Source organism: Parasteatoda tepidariorum, chromosome 9 (assembly GCF_982258835.1).
Source record: "Parasteatoda tepidariorum strain Cologne lab strain chromosome 9, Ptep-v5.0, whole genome shotgun sequence".
Lineage (NCBI taxonomy): Eukaryota > Metazoa > Arthropoda > Arachnida > Araneae > Theridiidae > Parasteatoda > Parasteatoda tepidariorum.
The window spans coordinates 12,713,028-12,737,069 of NC_141763.1; the positions used below are offsets into that span (position 1 = coordinate 12,713,028).

Here is a 24,042-nt window from a genome sequence, read left to right on the forward strand (position 1 = left end):
AGTTTATTCAAATTTCTAAATAAATTCTCGTGGACTGCACAAAATATAAATGTTAGCTTTCTTAATAAATGGAAACAGGCTCTTATTATCTTCAAATTTCCTGAAACTCTCATGACCACTGGATATTTGAATTAGGAAGTTCCTGATTGTTTAAAGGGCTTCTCTGCATATGTTGGCACTGGTTGTAAATCTATTTCGCTATCTTCATTTTGCACATCTTTTTTTCTTTTTTTTTTAACCAACAGCACCTAAGTTTTAACATTTTCATTAGCTGATGGATAAATATCAAATTCGAAATTTAAAGTATTTTCCCCAAACTTTTACAAATTCTCATCTTCTTCATCATTAGTTATTGTTTTTCATTTTTAAAACGAAGGAAATAACTATATATTTTTATTTAATGTCAATAGGTTTTCTAAATGATAGATGAAAAACGATGTGAACAGGTACTTTTAATGCTATAAGAATAGCATTTGTGACGGGAAACATTAAGTGATCAGGGGTCTCACACATCTGTGCAGATGATCTTTGTATCGGTAGCCTTTTTTCCAAGATATTTCAAAATCTCTTTATTTTTCATGTATAACAATTACCCCAGCTATGACTGGTCGATACGAATTTCGCACTCGGCTTGCAACGAACACAGTGTTGACGTGAAATATCCTCAGTGGTATGTGGATCATGGGTTAGAGTCCCTTTGCCATCAGCCTAGCTGTTTGGAAATTTTTGTGGTTTTCCTCTCCGTGTAACTCAAATGTAGGTTAGTTCCATCAAAAAGTCCTTCTTTGGATAGTGTTTGAAATTACAAGGTTACGGTGCTAAATATTAGTTGTCGTAAACCCAAAAATTGGGTCCGCTCTTCAACGACGATTTTAAAATAAAATATAACTCTCAGAATTTAAATTGCACATTTGATTAGTCATTCTTTGACTTGAAGTGACAATCCCACCGTTTTCTTAGTCAACTTTTTTTGCAGTTCTGATTTCCATGTGGATATTAAAATCCAATTATGTTTTATATGATGTTGGTGGATAGTGATATTCAAATCGCTTGTTTGAGTAATCACTTTTCGACATTTCTCGATTAGTTCATGTGGCCAAATTTTGAATAAAAAGCATTTTGTTGTATTTGGTATTTTAGCAGGATTTTCATATGGTTTTTTAAAATCCCAATATATTCCTTACAATAATATTATGCAACGAGAAATTCGAATCGCGCACTTGAGTATTCATTATTTAACTAGATAGTTCTATCGGTTTTTGGATTGATTTTTTGGCAGTTATTGTTATTGATTTTCGTATGATTTTTAAAACTTTGCTGTTTTTAATACGATATAATTTATTAACATGTGAATTTTTAAACATTTGAGATTTTTTATCAATCTTTTTTTTTTTTTTGCAGTAATTGCTGTGGATTTTATGGTTTCTAAAATTGCTAATTATTTAATGCGATGAGGACTTTTAAAATGAGAAAAAAAAAGAAAATTATTATTTTATTTTTTTAAATATTTAATATATATTCCTTTGTGTTGATGAGAAAAATATTTATTGCATAGAACTTAGTTTTCTTTTGTATATGAAAAACAATTTTCAGTGTAAAAATAAATAAATACCCATTGAAAAAAGATTGTTTAGTTTCATAGTGAAACTGAAAAAACCATAATCTAAAACTAACTATAGTTTTTAAAATAATTTGAGATAATTTTTTCTTTCAATAATCACATGAGCCACAGTTATTTTTTTTATGAGATTAGATTTATTGCATTTTATTAAATTAATAAACAGTAATTTGTTGAATGAAATTTTCATCACAGTTTTACTTGGATAAATACTGTTTTAATGCTAACTGTAAAATTTTTATTAATTAATGCTGTAAAACTAATTTGTATTATTTTGGGAAAACCTACTTGATTTTTTTTCCTTTTCATTTTTTGCAGTTTTGAGTCTTATTAAAGTATTGGAATAATTTAAATTTTTACATAACAGGCTTACTTAACATTTTATTTCTAACCATATATTTCTGTAAAAGAAAGAAAAAATCGAGTTTGGAAGATTGCTCCAAATACCTCTGTACCTTGCTAATACCAAATACAGTAGAGAACCATTTATCCGGTATCCAGATAACCGGGAAACCAGAAAACTGGGAAAATTTTTGATCAGTTTTCCCGCCATTTTAAACTAGAATGATTATGAAAAATAGCGGAAATTGAACTCATCCTTGAAGTTGAGTCGAGGAAAATGTAGGGAAGGGGAGAATTTTTTCCCCCGTTTACCCAGAGAAACGTCATTTCCTCTGTGACCTTGAAGGCAGGGGAGGAAGGAATGTTTTATTTTCTCCTTTAGGCTGTCAATCAAGCTCAAGGGTGTAGCATGCTGATTTCGTTTTCTGTTTGATTTACGAGGGGGTGGGGAAAATGCATTGCATGCATATCAGTGAACAGAAGATGAAAGAGAAAAATATATTTATCTATTTGACATCGATTAATAAAAATAAAATCTTTTTCTTCTGAATAAATTTTCATTCTTTGGAAGTGCGGTATCCTTTGCAAGTTTTTATTGATGTGGAATCACATCTGCTGTAATTAAATATCGTGTTTTTATCAACAAAAATAAATAAATAAAAGGAGAATTGTTTATTCATTTAAACATAGGATTATTTACGAAGCAGATTGCAGTTTTGTTTTTCTAATTTCACTACATTTGATATTTTTTTTCTTTTCATGATAAATTGCGCACTTAATAGGTTGTTTTTTTTTGTTCATAAATTTTATCATTAGTTTTTTTTTTAAAATTCCGTTGATCTTGCCTTGTTCCGGGTTTTAATATTTATGCTAGTGCTTTTTTTAATTATCGTTTCGGTTCGATAATTTTCAAGTGTTTTTATTTAGTTAATTAGCTTTCCTTTTATTTTATCGTTTCCCCCGTATAATTAGGTATGAAATATATTGCGTTATTTAACCATTGGTTTTGTTTATATTTGTTAATTTAGGAATTGTAATTATTTTTAAAAAATAAATACGAGAATTTTGTATTTTTTAAACTTGTTTTTCTTTTCTAAACTTGCAATTCTTTTTATTCTTTTAAATGTTATTTTTCTACCATTTTTTTTTTAAGTTTAGGAGTACCTTTCTTTTTTCTCTTACTTTATGCATTGCACTTTTTCCTTGTAATTCACGTTCGGTAAAAAAACATCGATTAACGACACTTTTTGGTCAATCCAGAAAACCGGGAAATTCAGACATCCGGGATAGCGATGGTCTCGAGCATCCCGGATAATTGGTTCTCTACTGTACCTTGCTCCAAATAAAACTGTAAATCCGTTTCAAATTGTCTTTGAGCATTGTTGCAAAGCTATTGAAATTTATCTAAAACTCTGAACATCTTATCACATAAATTAATATCTTAATTAAAAATTAATGCCTTAATACCATTATGTTTTTTTTTGTTTTTTTTTAATTTGGGTTCGCATTTTTCTATTTCGATAGAGCTATATGCGAAGATGCTAAGAAGCGCTTCCCGTCGAATGTAGTTTGTAAAACAGCCCATTCTTTAGCGTATGCAACTGAAGGACTTAGGTAAGCATATTTATTTTGTATTTTCTTATGTATTCAGTAAACAGTAATAACTTCTCACTGAATTAATGTATCCATTCTACATATTTTTTTGATACTCATTCAGGAGTGCACAACCTGCGACCCGCAGGCCACATGTGGCCCTTCGACTGTTGATTTGCATCACTTTTTGACAAGCTCTATTTACATATATTCTATTGTAAATCTGTGTTTCTCGATCGCTTTTTCCACTTTATTGCTTCACAATTTTGCGTGTTTTGTTTTTGTTTTTTTTTAAAGAACCATGCAACATTTAGTACGATATTAAGATACGTGAATTTTGAATTTAAGTTATCACTTTTTGCCGCACATTATTTTTGCAGATTTCATCTCAAATCCAAGTGACTTTTCCTATAAATTTTGTTCAATTAGGATATTTCATTTGAATTCGTATTAATCTATAAAGCATGTATTTATTGGTTTATTTGTTATACTTTCATTCTGTAAAGATTACCTTTTTTTTTTTTTAAAGTTTGAATTTATTTTAAAAAGATTTTTTTGTACTAAGTGATATGACAAAAAAAAAAACGTTTATTTTGTCCAATTTTTTTTTTTTTTTTTTTTTTTTTTTTTTTTTTTTTTTTTTGAAGTATCAGTTTTTTCATTCTTTAATGAATTTTAATAATTAAAAGTATTTTTAAAAATTAAGAGTATTTAATTTTCTGAAAATATTATTCTTAAATTCTAGGTTTACTAAGATCTACTATACTAACTACTATACTAGGTCTAGATATTAAAAAAAAAAAAAAATTAGTTCATATGTTTACAGAAAAATTTTGTTTTTTCCTGTTAACACGTTTAAATACGCGTGCGGCCCCTTTATTATTCCATCTGCTGTGCAAGTAGTCCTTCACTCGAAAAGGTTGTGCACCCCTACCTTGCTAAAGTAATTTTATTTTAAATATGTAATAATAATTTTTGTAGTTTAAATTGTATGCATTGTATTAGTCTTCCTTTAAAAAAATTTTAAGTACTAAACCTAAAGCATCTCTACTGTTAGTATATAAGTGTTTTTATAATTTAAAAAAAAAAATTTCTTTTCTTGAATTATCTTTGGATATCCTAACATAGTTTCAGAGGTTTAGTAAAATATACATCCAAATGAACAAATAAAAAAAATACTTTTATTAATCAGAATTTAGTTGCTAATCATGACCATATAACTAATGAATCTTTTCCTTAAAATGTCTGGCAGATCTTAAATTAAAAAATTTTATGACGAAAAAGAAAAGAAATAAGAGAAACTAAATTAATAAAAGAAAGCAAGATTTCATGATTGACAACTTTAATCTCTGTTTTATTTCTGTATACAAGTTAAATTTTACTCTTCTATTTAAAATAAAATTTTAAACCTAGTTTCTCATGCATGTTTTGAATTTTTTATGAAAATATTCGGTTAAAAAAAAAAAAAAATTATCATTGAATTTCTTAAATATAGATAGTTCATCTGATTATAACTTTGTATTTGAAGTACTTGATCACAAGTATCAAAATTATACAAGTTCATTGACATTTCCTAAAAATTAACTGTCTGATTATAAAATAACTAGAATTAACTCGAAATAATTAATCTTAGGCCTGTCAAATATTCAATATCTGATTAAATTGCTATCTGGTACATTGCTAATATGAAGCAATATTAGCGATAATTAATAATTGCTAATAGCATTGCTAATATGAAGCAATATTAGAAAAAATAATTGCAAATATTTTTTCTACTGAATGTCCCAAAAATTATGATGATTTGAAATATCAATGAAAGAAAAATGTAGGTGATGAAAATCAGGGGTCTGTTTCGAAGAAATTTGAGTCCATTAACGGACCCTTCACAAAATAATTTATCTTTTAATCGGACCCTTCACAAATTTGTTTAGCTTCATTATTGTATTGTTAATCAAATAAACCCTTCCGAGGGGGAGGAGGAAGACAGATGAAAACGAACTGAGTTTTGTCTTCGGCAGACGCTTCTTCCTTTTTTATTTGTCCGAACTGAATATTCTACTTTCAGCAGTATAGGCTAAATATCAAATATTTGTACGTTGCATCTCTTATTTAGTAGCAGTAATTGCTGCTTATCTTTTAAAATTTAATTTTTTTAATTATAATTTTACAGTGTTGAGCATAATCTTGTATCTCTTTACAATTTAAAAACTCCTTTTTTGCAATAACAGGACCCTATTTGCACAAATTCTCAAAAGCAGGACCCTGGTTGAAAGAATATGACTTAACGTTTATTTTATATTCACAAATTACGAGTAATTTTTTCGCAATTTTACAAAAACGGACCTTTCACAAAATGTCTGGACAGACCCCTGAAAATGTACAGTTTGCTGCGCATTGTTTTAGGAACCAGAGTTTTATTTCTAAAACTTTCAAAATAGTTACTATGTTTGATGTCAGGTGGCTCTCCTGACCAAAAAAATAAAAAGCAATGTTTTCTGCTGTATGTCAAATCGTTCAGTTTTTACATAGGTTTTAATTAAATTTGTCTTCAGACTCAACAATATTGTTACTGCAAATGGTGTTAATTTTGAAGTCATTTATTTAGAAAAGTTTTTTTTCAGTTAATCACACCCTCTATTAGCATACGTAGTTACTAATGCTGAAAAATCTGGTTCCTTAAGCAGAACGCCCTTAACCTTTAATTTCTTATCTTCCATTTTTTAAATTTTGATTCATTTTTTAAATTTTAGGTCATTATCGGGACTTCCTATACTAGATACTGATATGTATATGTCTTTGGTATTTTAAATTAAATTAATTTTTTTATTACAGGTTGAGATACAAATTGACCTCTAAAGTCAAACCACATGACTTGGTGACTTTATTAACTCACAAAGAAGGTACAAAACTACATGTTTTTTCCTATGCCAAACTTGTCCTCTCCACCCTGGAATCATTCGTCTGCTCTGCAGATGAGGAGATAACGTTTGATCATATTCCAATGCAAGATTCGAATTCCAAGAGTATTACAGATGCAGACAAAGTGGTATGGAATACTTTTTGTTATTGCTGATTTTTTATACATAATGACAGCTGTTTTTTAAAAAAAATACAGGAAAAAACATGGGTTAAACTGGTTTTTCATAGCCAGTACCCTCAGTAGTATAATTTATTGAGTCAGTCTGCTACACAGTTTTTATAGAGTCTAATTTGCCTGAAATTCCAACTAGAGAAGATTTCCATGTCTGTACCTGCATCAATATAATTTCTAAATTTTGATGACTTCTGGGCAGTTGCATCAAAAAATGAAGAAAAAAAAAAGAATCCAGAGCAGTGCATACTTGAAAAGTAAAACCCGTAACTACCCACAGACATGTATAATTTTTTTTAAAATTAATTTGAAGCTAAACAACCACATAATTTCATTTTTCACAGTGGCGTGTTCATTAGGCAGGGTTCATAGTTGTCCTGCTTTTCTTGATAAAAATTATGTCCTTATTTGTCCTGATGTATAGCATTTTGTCCTGATTATCGAATTTTTTTAGGGTTAGAACTTACAATCTTGATGAACGTGCGAGTTGAAAACTATCATCTGATTTTTTTTTTCATTACTTTCACTAGAAAATAAATATAAAAAAAAAAACTAGACTTAATGTCAAAACTAGTAGTAGTTAAAAAGTGAAATTTGAAATGTTTTCCAGTGTTGGGATTCTTAACAAACCACTAGTGGAAACAGAACTTTCCGCGGTTGACAACTCTCCTTGATGACATACTGTCCACCATTTTCACTTTGGGTATTCTGAGGGTAGGTTTCGGTAGAGTAGAAAGTATTATATTAAAATTTTGCCCCTCTGCCTCACTACGTAACTCATATAAATGAGAAAAATTCGGCATATTGTGACATACATCACATGTACTTCAAAATATGTATTTAACAAGCTTTTTCAAATGGTGTATTTTTAAATAAAATTTTTCAAACTCAAGAATTTAATTAATTTTCATCCTATTCAGTGAAATTTTCGTAACATTCTAATGGTAATTTAACTTAATGGTTTCCTAAACAAAATTTCAGTGGTCTGAGACCAAGAGACCACTGTTAATTTCAAGCACTGTATCGGTGTCAATAATATTTCATCAAAAACAAGTATGTTAATTGGAAAACTTCATCGTGCATTGGTTCAAAACTTCAAGGTTGCCACAGGCGATTATATGCAACTATTTTCGATCTGAGACAACTGTGCCAACTTTTTTTGCCTGAAGAGGCTCAAAAAAAAGCAACATTTTCTGGAAAAGGAGACTTTTCTGTGCTCCTAGCAATGTTTTTTTTTTTTTTTTTAAAGAATGAATTGGGTTGACAACCTGCGACATACGGTAGTTTCTGAGCATAATGAATTTTTTTTCCTAAAAAATGGAGAAAAAAATTTTAAATTGCAAATTTGAGCCATCGCTTTTTAATGTACTCAATTTGCACAGATTCTGATGTAAATCTATTTTGTTTCTCAATCGCCTTTTTAACAATTATCACTTCGAGATTCTGTATGATTTTATAAAACCCAATTTTTAATACAATATTACGATGCGGAAATTTTGAATAATCACTTTTCACAATATTTATATATTTGCTTAATCAATTATTGCTTAAACTGAAAATCGTTTAGAAAAAGTATGTTTTTTCAATGAAAAAAAAATTTTTTGAATGATTTTTTAGTATTTAAAAGTATTTAATTTTTGCAAATATACTACATTTTTTTTATATAAAAATTTAATGCTAGAACACTAACGTTTATATAACAATTAAGTCATTTCATAAAATTTTAGGCATCTTATTTAGGCAACTATTTTCATTGTTTTCGGCAACTATTTTCATGCCTTAGACTACTGAAAGCAACTATATTGTTCAATTTTTTTCTGTGGCAACTCTGAAACTCCCATAAAAGCCATAAATCTACTGACCGTTTATCAAATGGACAAACACCAATTAGGTATGTGCTTAGAGATATCAAGACTAAACATTAATTCACAACTAAGTATTGTACTTTTTTAGAGGTTGCTAAAGGATTCCAAGCTAGTGTGGTCAAAGATGATTGACCGAGAGGAAAAATCCGCTAGAATCACGCATGACGTCTACCTCAAACTGTATCAGTTAAGTAAACCAAGCCTTTCCCAGTATCAGTGCATCATGGTGGATGAAGCACAAGATTGCAATCCAGGTACACGGTTTTCATAATATTGCAAGAAATTATTTCTTATTTTTTGGCTGTTATAAAATGTTATATCATCAAGAAGGCTAATTACAGTGCAAATGGTAATTCCCACAATTGCTTTAAAATTATGAATGTTTATTTTTTCTAAATATTTTAATTGTGTATGTTGATGAAACAGTTATTTATAGAATTCATGAAAAGCTTAAAATAACAGTTTTATTTAAATGAGTATAGGTTAAATTTTGATTTATGTATGAATAAAGCAAAACAACCATGTTCTGTGCCTTTATTTGTGCTTTATTTACATTGTTTTGCTGTGTTCAAGCGATTTATTGTTTAACAAAATATTAAAAACCAGTTTGTTTGTTTTTTAATAAAAAAATAGGTAAATCAGGCAAGGTCGGATGCTTGAAATTTTGGATTTTGTTGAAATTTTCTGGACATGGTCTTTTTGTAAAACTTTTAAGATGCATGTTTGTTTTTTTTATCTTTATAAGGAAAAGAAAAAAAAAGATTTTCTCAAAATTTTAGGGGAGCCAAACTGAGAATCTTCTAGAATTATGAGAAAACACATCAATTTGCTTGTGGCAATACCAGGAGTCTGTCCAGACATTTTGTGGTTTTTGTAAAATTGCGAAAAAACTATTCGTAATTTGTGAATATAAAATGAGCTTTAAGTCACATTCTTTCAACCAGGGTCCTGTTTTTGTGAATTTGTGCAAATAATGTCCTGTTATTGCTAAAATTGATGAAAACCTTTTCAAGAAGATTTTAAATTGTAAATAGATACAAGATTCTGCTCAACAATTACTGCTACTAATTTAGAGATGCAACATACATATTTTATTGACATATTTTAAATAACACAACTTAGTAATGTATCACTTTTAATGTGTAATGCATTAAGTAAACTTAAACAATTCTTCAATTTATAATATTTCTTTTTAAAAAGTTGCCATAAATTAATTTTTATTTACTTAATATTATATTAATTAATTTTATGAATAAATATAAAATGATCAATTACTTATTTACAAAAAAAATATGATTTAATATTAACAAGAATGTGTAAATGTAGAAAATGAAGATAAACAAATTTGTGAAGGGTCCGATTAAAAAATAAATTATTTTGTGAAGGGTCCATTAACGGACCCAAATTTATTCTAAACAGACCCCTGAATACTTTTTGGGAAATGAGTGAATCAGGGCAATGACCGTTATTTTATGTTCTACTCCTTTTACACTGACTATTAAGACATAAATACTTTCAGTACATTATAGTGTAGTCATTGTAATATTGTTTGTTCAGCAGTTTTTGTTTGAACATTAGTAATACTACAATGGCTACACTGCAATGTACTATCAATGACTAGAAAGCTTTTGATTTTATTCAGCTCTGCTTATGCTATTATAATCAGACAAATTACTTAATCTACAAAAAAATGATCGAGACATCCTCTGCTTACTATTATGAATCTTGTTTATAATGAAAGATTAAAAGCTTTACACTTAAAGACATGTTTAGATTTTATTAAAGCCAGTTTTTTTCAAGAGTGAAGAAGATTTGGATTCTTGACATTTTTGATTTTATTAAAATTTTCAAGATATGATCTTTATGTTTAGGATATGTAAAACTATTACACACATATCAGGGCTTAATCCAGGGCGATTTTGGTACCGTTTTTCGGTACCTTCACAAAATTAAAAAAAAAAAATCAGTATTTCAACAAACTTTGGAAAAAAAACGCATCTTTACGAAAATAAAAAAGGAAGTTAGAAGGAATTAAAGTGCTGAATAGTTTTCCGAGCAGTTCACGGAAAAGTGGATTCACAGTGAACGCCGTATGGTACGCCATCGGACTGCGTTCCGCGCAACCGCACTAGCTCGAAAACAGGCTTGATATGCTGACGTCACTTCTCCTAAATACGCCATTCAATCAGAGTGAGTGGTGAAGTTTTTATACTAGGCAACTGGCTAAATTGAGCCAGCGCGTAAACAACTCGACTCATTTTCCCAGACGACAAGTGTTTTTGTTATGATTTAGCGTAAAACGTGTTCTATACGTATTTTTTAACAAGATTTATGAAAAGTTTTTATAATGAAGCGAGGAAGAAATTTAAGTGGAGCGGGTGGCTCACGGAATAGCGATTATTATATGAAGTGTTTACGCACGATCGATAGTATAGGAACGAAATCAATTAAAACATTTTTTCAGTCTGAAAAAACTGAGGAGAAACCGTCACAGTTCTTAATTTTCACAAAATAATTCACTTAATTTTCACAAAAATAAAAAAAAAATTCACAAAAATGGGTACTAGGATTGAAAACCTGGATTAAGCCCTGCATATTTTATTTTTTTGAAGAAACAAAAACTGCTGAACAAAATAATATTTATGCAGGGCAATTACTCCATTACAAAAATTAATTGAAAATTTCTTTAAAAAATAAAATTAGAAAAAAACTGAAAATTCAAGAAATTAAAATATAAGTTTATCAACAGATTTGGAGACAGACCCATCTTCAAGATTCAGTCCTTTAAAATGAGTAATTGTTCTGAGTATGAGCTATAAAGGAAACTCTCTTCGGATTTATAAGTTGTGTGTGTGATATCCAGGGATTGATCCCTCTTGCAAAATTGTATTAAAATTTTTCTGCTATGCAGCCATTAAATAATATATTCTGTGCAGGATTGGTCTAGCCCTCAAAGGGGTTTGATTACTGGGCCTTACTTAGATTCACAAACCACAGAAAAGTCAGGAGATAAAAGTGGGATAATTTAATAGGAAAAAAATGAACTTTTTTTGAAAAAATTGTTTAGTTTCAATGTTAACGTCAAAGATAAGTGTTTTTACTATGCTTCAAATACAACCCTAGCAACAATTATACCTTGGCCCCAGATGGGCTCACTATGGGTCCTATATGAACATGCTTCGACCGACCAATATAGGGCTTATATTGGCTGAATAATGATTATAAAATATTGGGTGAATCAGACAATTCTATATAGGGCCCATATCGGAAAAATATCGGCCCTTTGAACCCTTATTGAACCTAGATTCGTGAATATTGGCCCAATGAGGGCCCAAGTTATTTTGCTACTAGAAAAGAATAAGGCATAACTATAAAATTTATGCAACTACCCAAGCAGCGAAATAACTTAAGCCCTCATCAGGCCAATATTCACGAATCTTGGCTCCGTAAGGGTTCAAAGGGCCGTTATTTTCAGATATTGGCTATATCTAGAATTAACAGATTTACTCGGTATTTTATATTCATTATTCAGCCAATATATGTCCCCCATAAAGACCGATATTAAACCTATATAGGGTCACAATTTTATTTTATAAATATCGTTGAACAGCCGACCGAATTTTGGGCTAATGTTCACCTCCATAGCCTTGTAGTTTTCAACCAAACCAGAAGACGAGGAAGCTCCTGCATCAGTACCCCCAGGGGTTTGATTTGTTGTGGAAACATGGAGGACTTTGTGACTCAACAGGTTTTACAAGCACCAGTCACCATTTACTACACGGGGAGTCTTCGGCCGGCGGGGATCGAACCGAGAACCTCTTGGGCATGGCCCCAGTGCGCTACCAACCAGGCTATACCCGGCCCTATAGGGTCAATATTAAAAAGAGAAAAAAAAAAATTTGACATCCCAGTATTGGTCCTGTGCTACTTGTTCAGATAGGGCCCATATTGAGCCAATTTTAATCCCATCTGGGGTAGTGAAATTGTTGCTAGGGTAGTTCCATAAATCAGGGTAATTTGATAAAATCCGTCTGGGAAAGTCCGAAAAGTCAGAATTAATTTTTTTTTCTTAAAGTTTACAGCTATCCTGTTAAAGCTCATGTTTTATTGAGTTCAAGCTCTAACTTCTGTTCTGTTCAATCTTACACCAACAAAGTTTCTTCTACATTTTGTTGCTTTTTTTGTCGAAAAGTCATTTTGCTATTGCACTTTTCAATGTTGTACACAAAAATTGCAGTGTAATGTTTAAAAATCTGTTATTTTATTTCTCCTCTAGCCATGATATCTGTTGTTCTTTCCCAAAAACTGCCTGTGATATTAGTTGGGGATCCTAATCAACAAATCTATGGGTTTCGTGGTGCTAAAAATGCCTTACAAAGTATTAAAGCCACCCATACTTATCATCTAACCAAGGTACGCTTCTTTCTTTTCAAAATAACTCATGATTATTACTCTAGTGAAAAGTTAAGAATAAAAAAAATTGTTTTTTTTTTTTTTACTAGTTTAAAGTGATTGGCTTATTTAACAATTAAGTAGTTTTATTCAGGTATTCAGAATTTATTTGTGTGTATAAGTATTTAACATTTTTTTTTTTTTTTTTTGTAGTATTGATATCAACTTGAATATGCAGAATTTGAGAAATGTCTGTCTGTTGAACAATACATTTATAAATAACTATAGTGTTAAATACACTTGAAAAAATATTCATCTCTTTTTAAAAACCGTGTATTAAATTTGTATCGTTATTGAGTGTGAATTGATAATACTAAATTAAAAAGAAAAGTTCATTTAAATTAAATCTTAACTTAGATCAAGTTTTTCATGTGAAACTTTTTGTACTTCAATAATCTCTTGCAAATTGAGTTACACTACTTAGTGACTATAATTTTTTTTTTTAATTTTTTTAAATTAGAAACATTTAAGGTCTCTTAATTGCTTTAAAAAAACATGAAATAAATTAAATATACCCTCATTTATATATTATTTATGCTTACATTTTTAATTTATTACTGGTTATTTAGTTAATAAATTTATTTCAACAATAATTTACGAAGAACAGTTTTCTTTTTTATTGATTTTAATTATTTGATTTAAATTTGTTCACAGTCTGTTCAAATGAGTTAAAATTCATAATTTCCGCAGTTTTGATATTCAATTAATTGTTTGTATTTTTCAGTCATTTCGATTCGGACCAGAAATAGCCTACATTGCATCCTCTTGCCTGGAAAGCCTGAAACATGTAACTACAAATACACTGGTTGGAAATGAAAAGCCTTGTAAGACTCTTTTTAATGAGTTTTTTTAGTTATTTTGTATATTTTTATAAACTAATCACTTATTAACTAAAATCATAATTATTATTGTTCAAGCTTAGCACCAAACACTCTCCTGAATTTGTAAAGCAAAGTCAAAATTGTCAGTTCAATATTAAATAAAGAATAAATTAATTTTAATTAGGAAACATGAAAAAAATCTTTCTTTATTGTTCATATGCAAAATTAGAAAGTAAATAAGTTTTAAAAGTATTGATATTTAACTAAGCATAAAATTAAATGTGTATAATATAAATATGTTTATTAAACAGCAAAATCTTATTTCAAGCATCTAATGGAGTATTATAAAACATAAAAGTTTACATTACTTTTATCCACATTTAGTCATATTTTTTTATTTGGCTATTTCAAACATCAAATTTCAATTTACCTAAACATTCTCTTCATATTATTTCTCCAGTTAAAAGTTTCAATATCCATAAAAAAAATCAGATGTAATAAATTATAAATATATTCTTATTATTAATTTATTATTAACGATGTTTTTCTAATTTACAATCAATTATTTCTAAAGGGAAAAAAAGTAATTTAAATTATTCTGCTCTGTGTAATTCAATTTTAAATATAAACTTTAAATTTGAGTTAACTTATTATATTTACCGTATATTCCGGCGTATAACGCGCACTCTTAATACAAAAAAAAAAACTTTGGAATTACGGGTGCTTGGTATACGCCGAATATAAAAAATTATAGATTAAAAAATTTAAATATAGAAAAATACTTTTATTTTTAAAAAATAACATACCTTTACCTATATACTTTATTGATTTTCTTTATTACATAAATAGTTCATTATATTCGTCTTCCGTTATTTCTTCAGGCACGTCATCACAATCGTCTTCATCATCTGTGTTACCCTCATCCATAAATAAACAGTCATCTTCTGATTCGTCCAAATTTTTTGAAATGCTGCATTTTTTTAATGATTTTCTAACCATCTCTGGCTTAATTTCATCCCATGCTTAAAAGCATGGGATGAAATCCATATGCACATGAAATATCCATTCGCACACTGTTTCCAAACTTGCATGGCGCATATGTCCTTCTTTCGTATAGGTTTTCTCGCCCTCCAACATCCAAGTGTTCCACTGTTTTTTTAAATTGGCTTTAAATGGTTTGTTTAAGCAGACGTCCAATGGCTAAACTAATGGTGTCAATCCGCCCGGAATAACTGCCATATTGGTGTTACATTCTTTCAACAATTATCTGTAAGGTGCGACGTAAACATGTCCCACACTAAAAGGCTTTCTGGTTTTCTATAGATACTAGACGAGATATTGCACATGTACAATCCAAATTTTCGTGCTTGTTATACGAAGAGTATATCTTAAAATTTAAAAAAGTTATTAGAAATTACGGGTGCGCGTTATGCGCCGGAATATACGGTACTTGTGTCTTCATAATCCCCTTGGCAGAATCGTGGCAACATTGTCACTTAACGATAACAAGTTCTCGCAGAAAGATTTTTCCTGTGGGAAGTAAAACCTTTTGGTTTTCTTTTCTGCTGAAATTATCCTAAGATTTTCTCTTTTCTTCAGAATTATATTCAAAAGATGTCTTTCTCTCACATTGGAGTGGGAAAAAAATGCTTCTGATTTTGAGAATAATGAAAAATATCATTTGAGAATAATGAAAAATTAAGAATAATGAAGTAAAAAATTTGGTTTTCTTTTCTGCAGAAATTACTATTGATTTCCACTTAGTTTTTAAAATCCTATATTTTTAATACAATATTATTTATTACAACAACTGAATCTCAAAATGAAAACACATCATTTAGTTACCTCTTTTTCATTAGCGTGATTTTGCTTTCCACCTTTTTTCGGTAATTACAGCTACGGATTTCACGCTTATTTTATTTATTTTTTAATGTGATGAGGATATACAAACTAGGAAAGAGTGTGTTTTACCCTACAAAATGTGAGAACATCGAATATAATATTAGAATAAAAACATATTACATATTCAATTTAAAAAAATTATTTTATTTTATCTGGAAAAAAAAACTTTTATTGAAGTTGACGCTTCTGTTACTTTAAATTAGTAACATGTATATTTGTTATTATTAAAAGTATCTAGAAGAAAGATATTAGTACTGGAGAGGTATGTCGCAGAAAGTCTGAAAGAATTCTGCCATAGGGTTCATAATTTCACTGTTTTTTTATTATAAAGAAAATAAATTTTAAAATCTGTCTAGAAATCTTTGCATGCCTTGTTTTTCTGTAACAATATAAATTGTACAATAATTTGATGGTGATCAAATATATCTGCTGATTGGTGTTTTCAGTTTAAAAAAACTTTCATTATTTGTTATTAAAAAGAAAAGCATTTTTTGAGAGAAATTTTTTTATTAAAACTAAATATTTTTAGCGTAAAAATTTCTCTTTTGTGTTTTAGCCTATGTGAATTCTCAAGCTGTAGGGCAATATGCCATTATTGCTCGATCAAATGTTATGCTTTTCAATGAAGCTGTAAGACTGTGTTGCCAAAAACGCATCAGGGAACACGAGCCTTCAACAATAAATGCTGCTTTTGTTGGTGTAAGTATTTAAATAGTGAAATAATTAAATTGTATTTGACAGCTTCTGATTTAAAATGGTTTCAAATTTTTTTATTTGTAATTGCATTAGTTTGAATTACCGAAAGCATATTAGGGAATATGAGCCTTTGATTACAAATACTGCTTTTATATAAAATGGTTTTAGGTTTTTTATTTGTAATTACATTAATTTGAATTACCAAAAGCATTTTGGAGTATGCAGGATGTAATAAATTATAAATATGCAAATCCTGCTTTAACTACAAACACTGCTTTTATTGGCATAAGTATTAAAATTGCATGTTAATATTTAATCTTGAGTGAAAATGTTTGAAAGGTTTTTTATTTGTAATTACACAGCGATTGTATCATCAAAATCATATTAGAATATATGAGCCATTGACTATAAATGCTGCTTTAAATGATGTAAGTATTTAATTTGTATTTAACAGCCTCTGTTGAAGAAAAAAAAGGCTTGCACTAAGCTTTTTTTATATTTATAATTAGTAATTACCAATACTAAAATAAAGTATTTTAAAAATTACCAATTAATGTAAAATTATACTTTGTGATAATAGTTATTAAGCACTTTCTTTGTACCATCAAGTACACTGGAACTTAGAAATTCCCTGTATTTAAAATGGCTTGTAATTTTTCCAAGCAGCATCATGAGTTTACTTTTTTTTCATGATTGTTATCTGAGCTTCAATGTTTAGAAACTGTTCTAAACTTTTATGTCTTTATATTCATTTGATTAAAATTATTTACACTAAAAAAATGCAATTAAAATTGTAAATCTGGAACAAAGTGTATTTCTGGATTGGCATTTTTGTTTCACATACTGTTGTCTTAATTATACAGGGGTAATTTGTTTGCAAAAGCTGTGGTATCATGTAAGAAATTATGGGAACTGATTGTTGTTCAAAATTGTGTCTGACATTTTTTTCCTCCAACAATTGATGTTTTCTTCATTTTCAGTACAATAATTTTTGAGTAATGAATAAATTATTTCTTACAGGGTATTGAAGGCTATGGCTTTCAACAGCTGCTGGACATTTGCAAGCTTGCCAACTATTATAATGAACCAGGTCTGTATAATGTTTCTCTTGTCTATTTTACAATTTATCAATATGAATAAAACCTTTCTTTACTTAAAAATATTAATTAGTTTGTGCTGTTTATAACATGATGCGTAGCGTTTTTAAGAAGTGCTTAAAGGTCCTTATTTTCGTTTTTAAAAGCCTTAAGGTGCGTTTTTCATGAGGTGTTTTTAAAACATACTTAATTTTCCCTTTTCAAAAATGAGATATTTCTTTACCATGTCAATTTTCGCTGCGTACTATGCAAAAGTGAGATGGTCTTATTGTTCTGTTAAATGTTTTCACAATTCATTCAATCACAATCCATTTTGGCGTACTGTCGGTCTGTAACGTTTAATAGCACCCCAATCATGTTACATGCTTGATGAAATACTTGGGAGTCCGAATGTGCGTCTACTGAGCTGGGTTCGGTGAGATTCTCGCTCTCTCATATGCAACTCTGCTGCATTTTGCACGATATTCTCAATTTCATACTTCATTTTCCACCCCTAGAAATCGAACTGAAAAATCTCTTGATCTTTTTATGGTGAGTGACTAATATAATCAAAAAAAGAGTTCTTTATCAGAAACTAGTTATTTTATTGTGATCATCTAAAGTCTTAGAAAAATATTTTGCATTTTGTTAATGTATATACTGCTTAAAAATATTTTTTGAGAGATTTGGCTATGCACCCTGTATAATATTTAAAAAAATTTTAATTAAACTTATTGTAGGAGTTTTTAGAGATTTAAAAATGACAACTGATACTTTAATTTAGGCTGTTGTTTTTCTCACATTTATTTTTCTCTACTAATAATATAGGGACAAAGTTGCTCTCAAATTTTATAACAATCTACGACCGTTAAATGATGCATTATCCAATTAGTGTCTTAACTAGTATTTTTTTTTTAAATTAGAGTTACTATTTTGCAAAGTAATTATAAAAATACACTTAACATTTAATGCTACCAAAAAAATATGTTCTTAATGCAAAACATTTATTTTTAAAAGTCAAAAATCATTTAAAATCTATTATTTATTATCTATTATGAAACTTAAAACTACTTTACTTACATTTAAAACTACTTTTATTGAAATTACAAAAATCAGTGGGGAAGTTCGTTTTTTTTTTTTTTATTATTATTAAAATTCTGTCTTTTTCTAGGAAAAAGAGAATTTTAAATCTTAATCTCTTTTCTCTATTTACTGACTAATATTGGTTAATATGTAGAATGACTTTTTTTTTTTTTTTTTTTTTGTGAAATTATTCAATGTGGCCACTAAAAATGCATGCATTTCTAATAAAGAAGTTTGCAATGTGCTAATTTTTTTTGTGTGTATATTTAAAATTGATTATGAGACATTTTCCATAATAAATAGGCTAGTTTTGATATTTTTTTTATAGAAACTGTAAATAGAAAAAAAATTTTAGAAATTTCCTCTTCCTGAAGAAAGTGAGTTTTATTTTAGTTTAGTATAATAACATATGTTTTTTTTCTACAGGTTATGTAATTAAAGACAAGTTCATTTCAAAATTTAAAACTTATGAAGAGTTGACCAATTATGCTAAAAATGCAGATGATTCTGACTTGTTATCAAAAGTTGAACTCATCAGGTTGCATTCCAATGATATTCCACAATACATCAAAACTATTAAAGAAAAATGCACTCATCCACTGCAGTTGGCTAGTAAGTATAATTTTATTAATCAATCTTATGATATCCATTCTTGTGAAACCACAAATGGTGTAAAGTAAATCACATTGAATGTTGTAATCAATATATATATATATGTACAGTCCGCGACCAAATTATTAGACGCACTATAAGATTCTATGTAAAATCTTAATTATCAGGTGATACTATACAACTTTATTGTTTTTACGCGGCTGAAACCGGTTTGTACTTGTTTACGCTCGTCTATCAATTGGTTAAATTAGATGATGTATAATATAAATTTGACTATTGGATAAATTAGATGATATATAATAAAAATATAGAATATTTATTATAACAGGTTTTATATTTGTATATTATAATAATTAGACCAAATTATTAGATGTACTGTAGTTTTTTTTAATAATGATGTGTTTTGCACGAGTTTATATGCTATACTTTTATATTTAGGCATACTTGTCAAAGGTTTTTATTCAGGAGAATCTTTATATACTTCCTATTTGTATTTATTTTTAACGTATTGCAGTACAATGTTAACCAATTGATACACGAACGCAAATTAATTGTTGTTGTAAATTACTTTTTTAAGTTTATTGTTGCGTTTTTATCGGAGAAAATGGTAACTTTGTTGAGTCATGAAAAATGCTTAGAAATTGTCATGAATTTGAAGAAGATCTGAAATGTAGCGGATACCCTACACTGAATTCTGTCTCACAAAATGACCTGTATGATACCTGTTTGCATCCAAAATTCTGTTGGTCACGCTGGTTATTAATGTACCAGTATTTCAAAATTGAAATGAGTTTTCTCTATATTGCTTCAGTGTTTTCATTAAGGAAAAAAATGAGAGAGAATTTCTCACCCTTTCTCAAAAATAGGGTGAGATCTTAAAAAGTTAAGTGAGATTTCTAAAAATTAAAAAAACGTGAATAGGAAAATATTTCTTTAATTATAATGCATTTTTAACATCTTCTAATTTTTAAAGCATTGAATAGTTTTGCTGCATCATCATATGGAAAACATTCTATATCAGTGTTTTCATTACAGAAAAAAAATGAGAGAGAATTTCTCATCCTTTCTCAAAAACAGGGTGAGGTCTCAAAAAGTTAAGTGAGATTTCTAAAAATTAAAAAAATGCGAATAGACTTGGAAAAAAATATTTCTTTAATTATAATACATTTTTAACATCTTCTAATTTTTAAAGCCTTGAATATTTATGCTGCATCATCATATGAAAAACGTTCTATATCTACTTTTTCATCAGCTTTTCTCGTTAGGCTGCTCAAATGTTTATCAGTCATTTGTATACAATATTTTGTCTTAATTCGGTTTTGAGTGCTAAATGACCTTGCAACAGATGCTGAATAATTCGGAATCACTAAATAAATTTGTAGCATTGAAAAAAATTTAAATGTCTTACATGAATAAATCTTACCTTCGGTGAACACTTGGTTGCAGAGAAATGTGTTCTGAAAGGTGTTCCGTGTCATTCGGGGAGGGGGGGCATTGTGTTCTGATGTTCGCACCAGTTCTGAAACATACTGGTAAATAGGGAAGCTAGATAACAGGGATCGATGTTGAAAATAATGAAAGATCAAGGAAGAAAAGTGAAAGGGATTTTATTCAAAATGGCAGAAAACGAATTTTTTTCCAAAATTTGCGCATTTTGAAATTTATTAATAGAGTGTGCGATCTTCTCGCGTTAATAATTTTTTAATGCAAGAAAAGAAAAAATAAGCGAGGTTCTTGCGCTGTAGTGAAAACACTGATTGCTTTAGCCTGTGATCTTGAAACTTTAATCAATAAAATATGTTACTCAGACAAGCGTATTACCTAAATTTCATAACTGTACAATAATTTTCTCTTCGTATTGGGATTTTTTCTCCATCAGTATATGTATGGAGAAGCAAGTTTTTTATTTGATATTTTAATTATAATTTAACTCCTTGCCAGTGATGCCCGAACTGACTTCAGGCAGGAGAAAAATTAACGTTTCTATTTTGTGAAGCCTGAAGTTACTTGTTTCTACTTAAGGATACTTAATTCACTATTTTCATAATAGATGGCATTAATGGTCCTAGTTTTTCACCGATTACGACTTCGGTCAAGGGACAGAAAATGTTGGTGGGAAATGTGGGTCGAGGGAGGGGAAAGATTTATAAAATTCATGTATTGAAAATCATATTGTTGTGTTTTTATATTATATTATACTAGTTTTATTAAGCTTCAAAATTTTGTTTAATTTGCTGTAATTGAATAAGATGTGTGTGTAATCCATTACTTTTTTATCTGTATGTAAAAATTATAAATGCAGTAGTTTTTGCAATTAAAATTTTATTTTTGTAAAAAAAAAACAATTTTCTAACTTTTATAATAATATAAAGAACAAAATTAAGCAGTCAAAAAAATTTCCATTTTTCTGAAATATTGTCATTGTCATGGGGTTAATAAGATTGTTTGTGTTTAATTAGATGTTGTGTTTTCAACTGCACACAAATCAAAAGGCTTGGAATTCGATACAGTTAGTTTAACAGATGATTATCCTGTTACGAATTGGGGTAACCTTAGAAGGAGAGGTTCAATAAGTTCAGGTTTGTATTCATTCATTTCTTTACAAAAAAAAATTTTATTTACAATTTATTGATTTAATCTTAATGCTTACAAAGATATTTTATAGACTGTTTTATTCTTTTGTTTGAATTTTTTTTTATTCTGCAATATAGTAGTTTTTGTTTTGCTGTTATAATTAGTTTAAATATATATCACATCTTGCTCTTCTAGATTTTTAATCGGTAAAAATTTTATTTCAAAATCTATTATTAGAACCTTAAGAAATACCTAAAATTTTTTTAATCAAAAATAGTCTTTTATAAATGAAATGCCAAATTCTCAGATAAAAACATCTCATTAAAATAAACATGCAGCTTGTTGAGTTGGGCCAGAAATTCACACTTTCCTAGTAGAAAAAGTCCTGCCGTGGACTGATCGTAAAGACACAGTCCCCAGTCAACACCGAGGTCAAACATCACTGGCTACTGTCAGTAAGCGGATGGGTGACCACTTTGATCAGCCTGCATAGGGACAGAGGGTGCTCGGTATCGATTCTCTTTAAACTGTTGTACCGTAAAGTGTTTGACTTCGCGCACAGGTTGTCAGGCTACCAAAGCAGGGGGGCCATTCTTCATGCAGAGGATCGAAATTGCGATGGCATGTCTTCGGGGGTGTTTCCCAGACCATCGGCAATAGCACAGTGTCCAGCTCTAGTTTGACATAAATAAAGTACCTACCTAGAAGAAAAATGTAGAAATTGATAAAATATACATGCAGTTAAACCTGATTATGGTGAATTTCTTTTAACGCAAACTAGCTTTTGATTTCCCGTCAAGTTGTATGCAAAAAATAATGCTTTAAAGTACTTTTAATGTGATTAGAAAATTTATTTCCTCTTCTGACAGGTAAAAAAATTGAACATTCACAGCTCTATAAGAGTAGAAGTGAATGCTTTGTTGTAGTGTTGATAATTTTACGTTTGCAGCAACAGGGTTGCCACTTCACAGGGAGAATAGAGAAAATACAGGGAATTTAAAAATCGCCTGAAATAACAGGGAAAATGCGGGGAATTATGAGTTTTTCTTTAGATACTGGGAAAATGCAGGGAATTTTGTTTTTTATTTTCATCTTTTAAAAAGTTATAACCACTCAAAGAGCAATCTATGGGATATTTAAGGATGATATTTCAGCTATATTAAAAATGGTTCATTTACTATAGCACTATTTTTTTTTAAGTTCGCTAAACTGTTTCTTATTTCTCTAAGTTTTTCCAGCCAGCAATTATAACTAGTATAGTTAGCCTAATACAGCTATTTGAGTGGCAACCCTGAGCAATCAAAGGAAAGATTTGTATGGATTAAACCCTTGACATGCGAAGACGTCTGGGAGATGTCATTTGTTTCTTATGAGTCATTTGTTCTTATTTGTTTCTGAGATGTCTTCAACACAGAGATGCCAACTCTGCTCCGGACAGCGTATAAATATTTTAAAGTGGTAGTTTATTAATTATGATTCTTAATTAAATAAATTCAATTTATTTCTAAAGAATTCTTAGGCTTATATAATTCGCCACTTTATAGTAGTTATGTCATGCTATACCTTTTAAAATGCAAGCAAAAATAGTCAAATATTTGCAAAATTTAGTTTGTAGTTATTTACCGTTTTTTTAAATTATTTTGGTGTGTCCAGAGCAGTTGACATCTCTGTCAACATTCTGTTGCAAGTTGTTGTTTGCAGCTCAATCAAAGATCATTTCTATATCAAAAAAGGATATGTCATGGGGTTAAAAAGCTGTTGAAAGGGGAGGGCATTACAGGAAACCAGATAAACTCTTTTCTGCTATAATAAATAGATATTATAATCGAATTTTCTTTCTTTTTCTGGATGTGAATATGAAGAAGCATGTTTTTCTGAGAAATTACCACCTTGATCTGATCTTTTTTGCTGTTGCCCTAATTCACTATTTGTTTCCAGAATCAATTTCTTTTAAAGACTGTGTTTGATTGGATGATGACGAACTTGTTACAAACTCTGGTATTGTTACGGAAATAAAAAGTTTGCAAAAGGAATTAGCCGATGTAATTTCTTTGGATTCCGAGGATGAAAGGGAATAACAGTTGAATTTACACAGCTTTGTTTCTATAATGTATGCTTACAAAGCAATTAAACTGAACTTTGAGGACTCTGTGACGCCAATGTATTTGCATGCACTTATCACCGTTTTGTACACGGGGAGTCTTTGACTGGTGGGTATCGAACTCATGACCTGTTGGACGTTAGACCAACGCCTTACCAACCATGCTATCCCGGTTGTAAGGTCGCAGCTCTAAATGAGATTGAAACTCGACCCCTG

At 29.3% G+C, this 24,042-nt stretch overlaps 1 protein-coding gene across 1 annotated transcript in view; it reads left to right on the forward strand.

Annotated features, from left to right (window-relative positions):
- The window catches only part of LOC107456685 (F-box DNA helicase 1), a 48,688-nt gene that overhangs the window by 20,479 nt on the left and 4,167 nt on the right, over nucleotides 1–24,042 (forward strand). Inside the window, exons 9-17 of the mRNA XM_087150886.1 lie at nucleotides 3,485–3,574; nucleotides 6,386–6,599; nucleotides 8,598–8,763; nucleotides 12,786–12,922; nucleotides 13,686–13,785; nucleotides 16,241–16,383; nucleotides 17,401–17,470; nucleotides 18,966–19,151; nucleotides 21,611–21,730. Of these exons, the coding sequence (XP_087007012.1) occupies nucleotides 3,485–3,574; nucleotides 6,386–6,599; nucleotides 8,598–8,763; nucleotides 12,786–12,922; nucleotides 13,686–13,785; nucleotides 16,241–16,383; nucleotides 17,401–17,470; nucleotides 18,966–19,151; nucleotides 21,611–21,730 (1,226 nt within the window). The remainder of the gene's footprint in view (nucleotides 1–3,484; nucleotides 3,575–6,385; nucleotides 6,600–8,597; nucleotides 8,764–12,785; nucleotides 12,923–13,685; nucleotides 13,786–16,240; nucleotides 16,384–17,400; nucleotides 17,471–18,965; nucleotides 19,152–21,610; nucleotides 21,731–24,042) is intronic.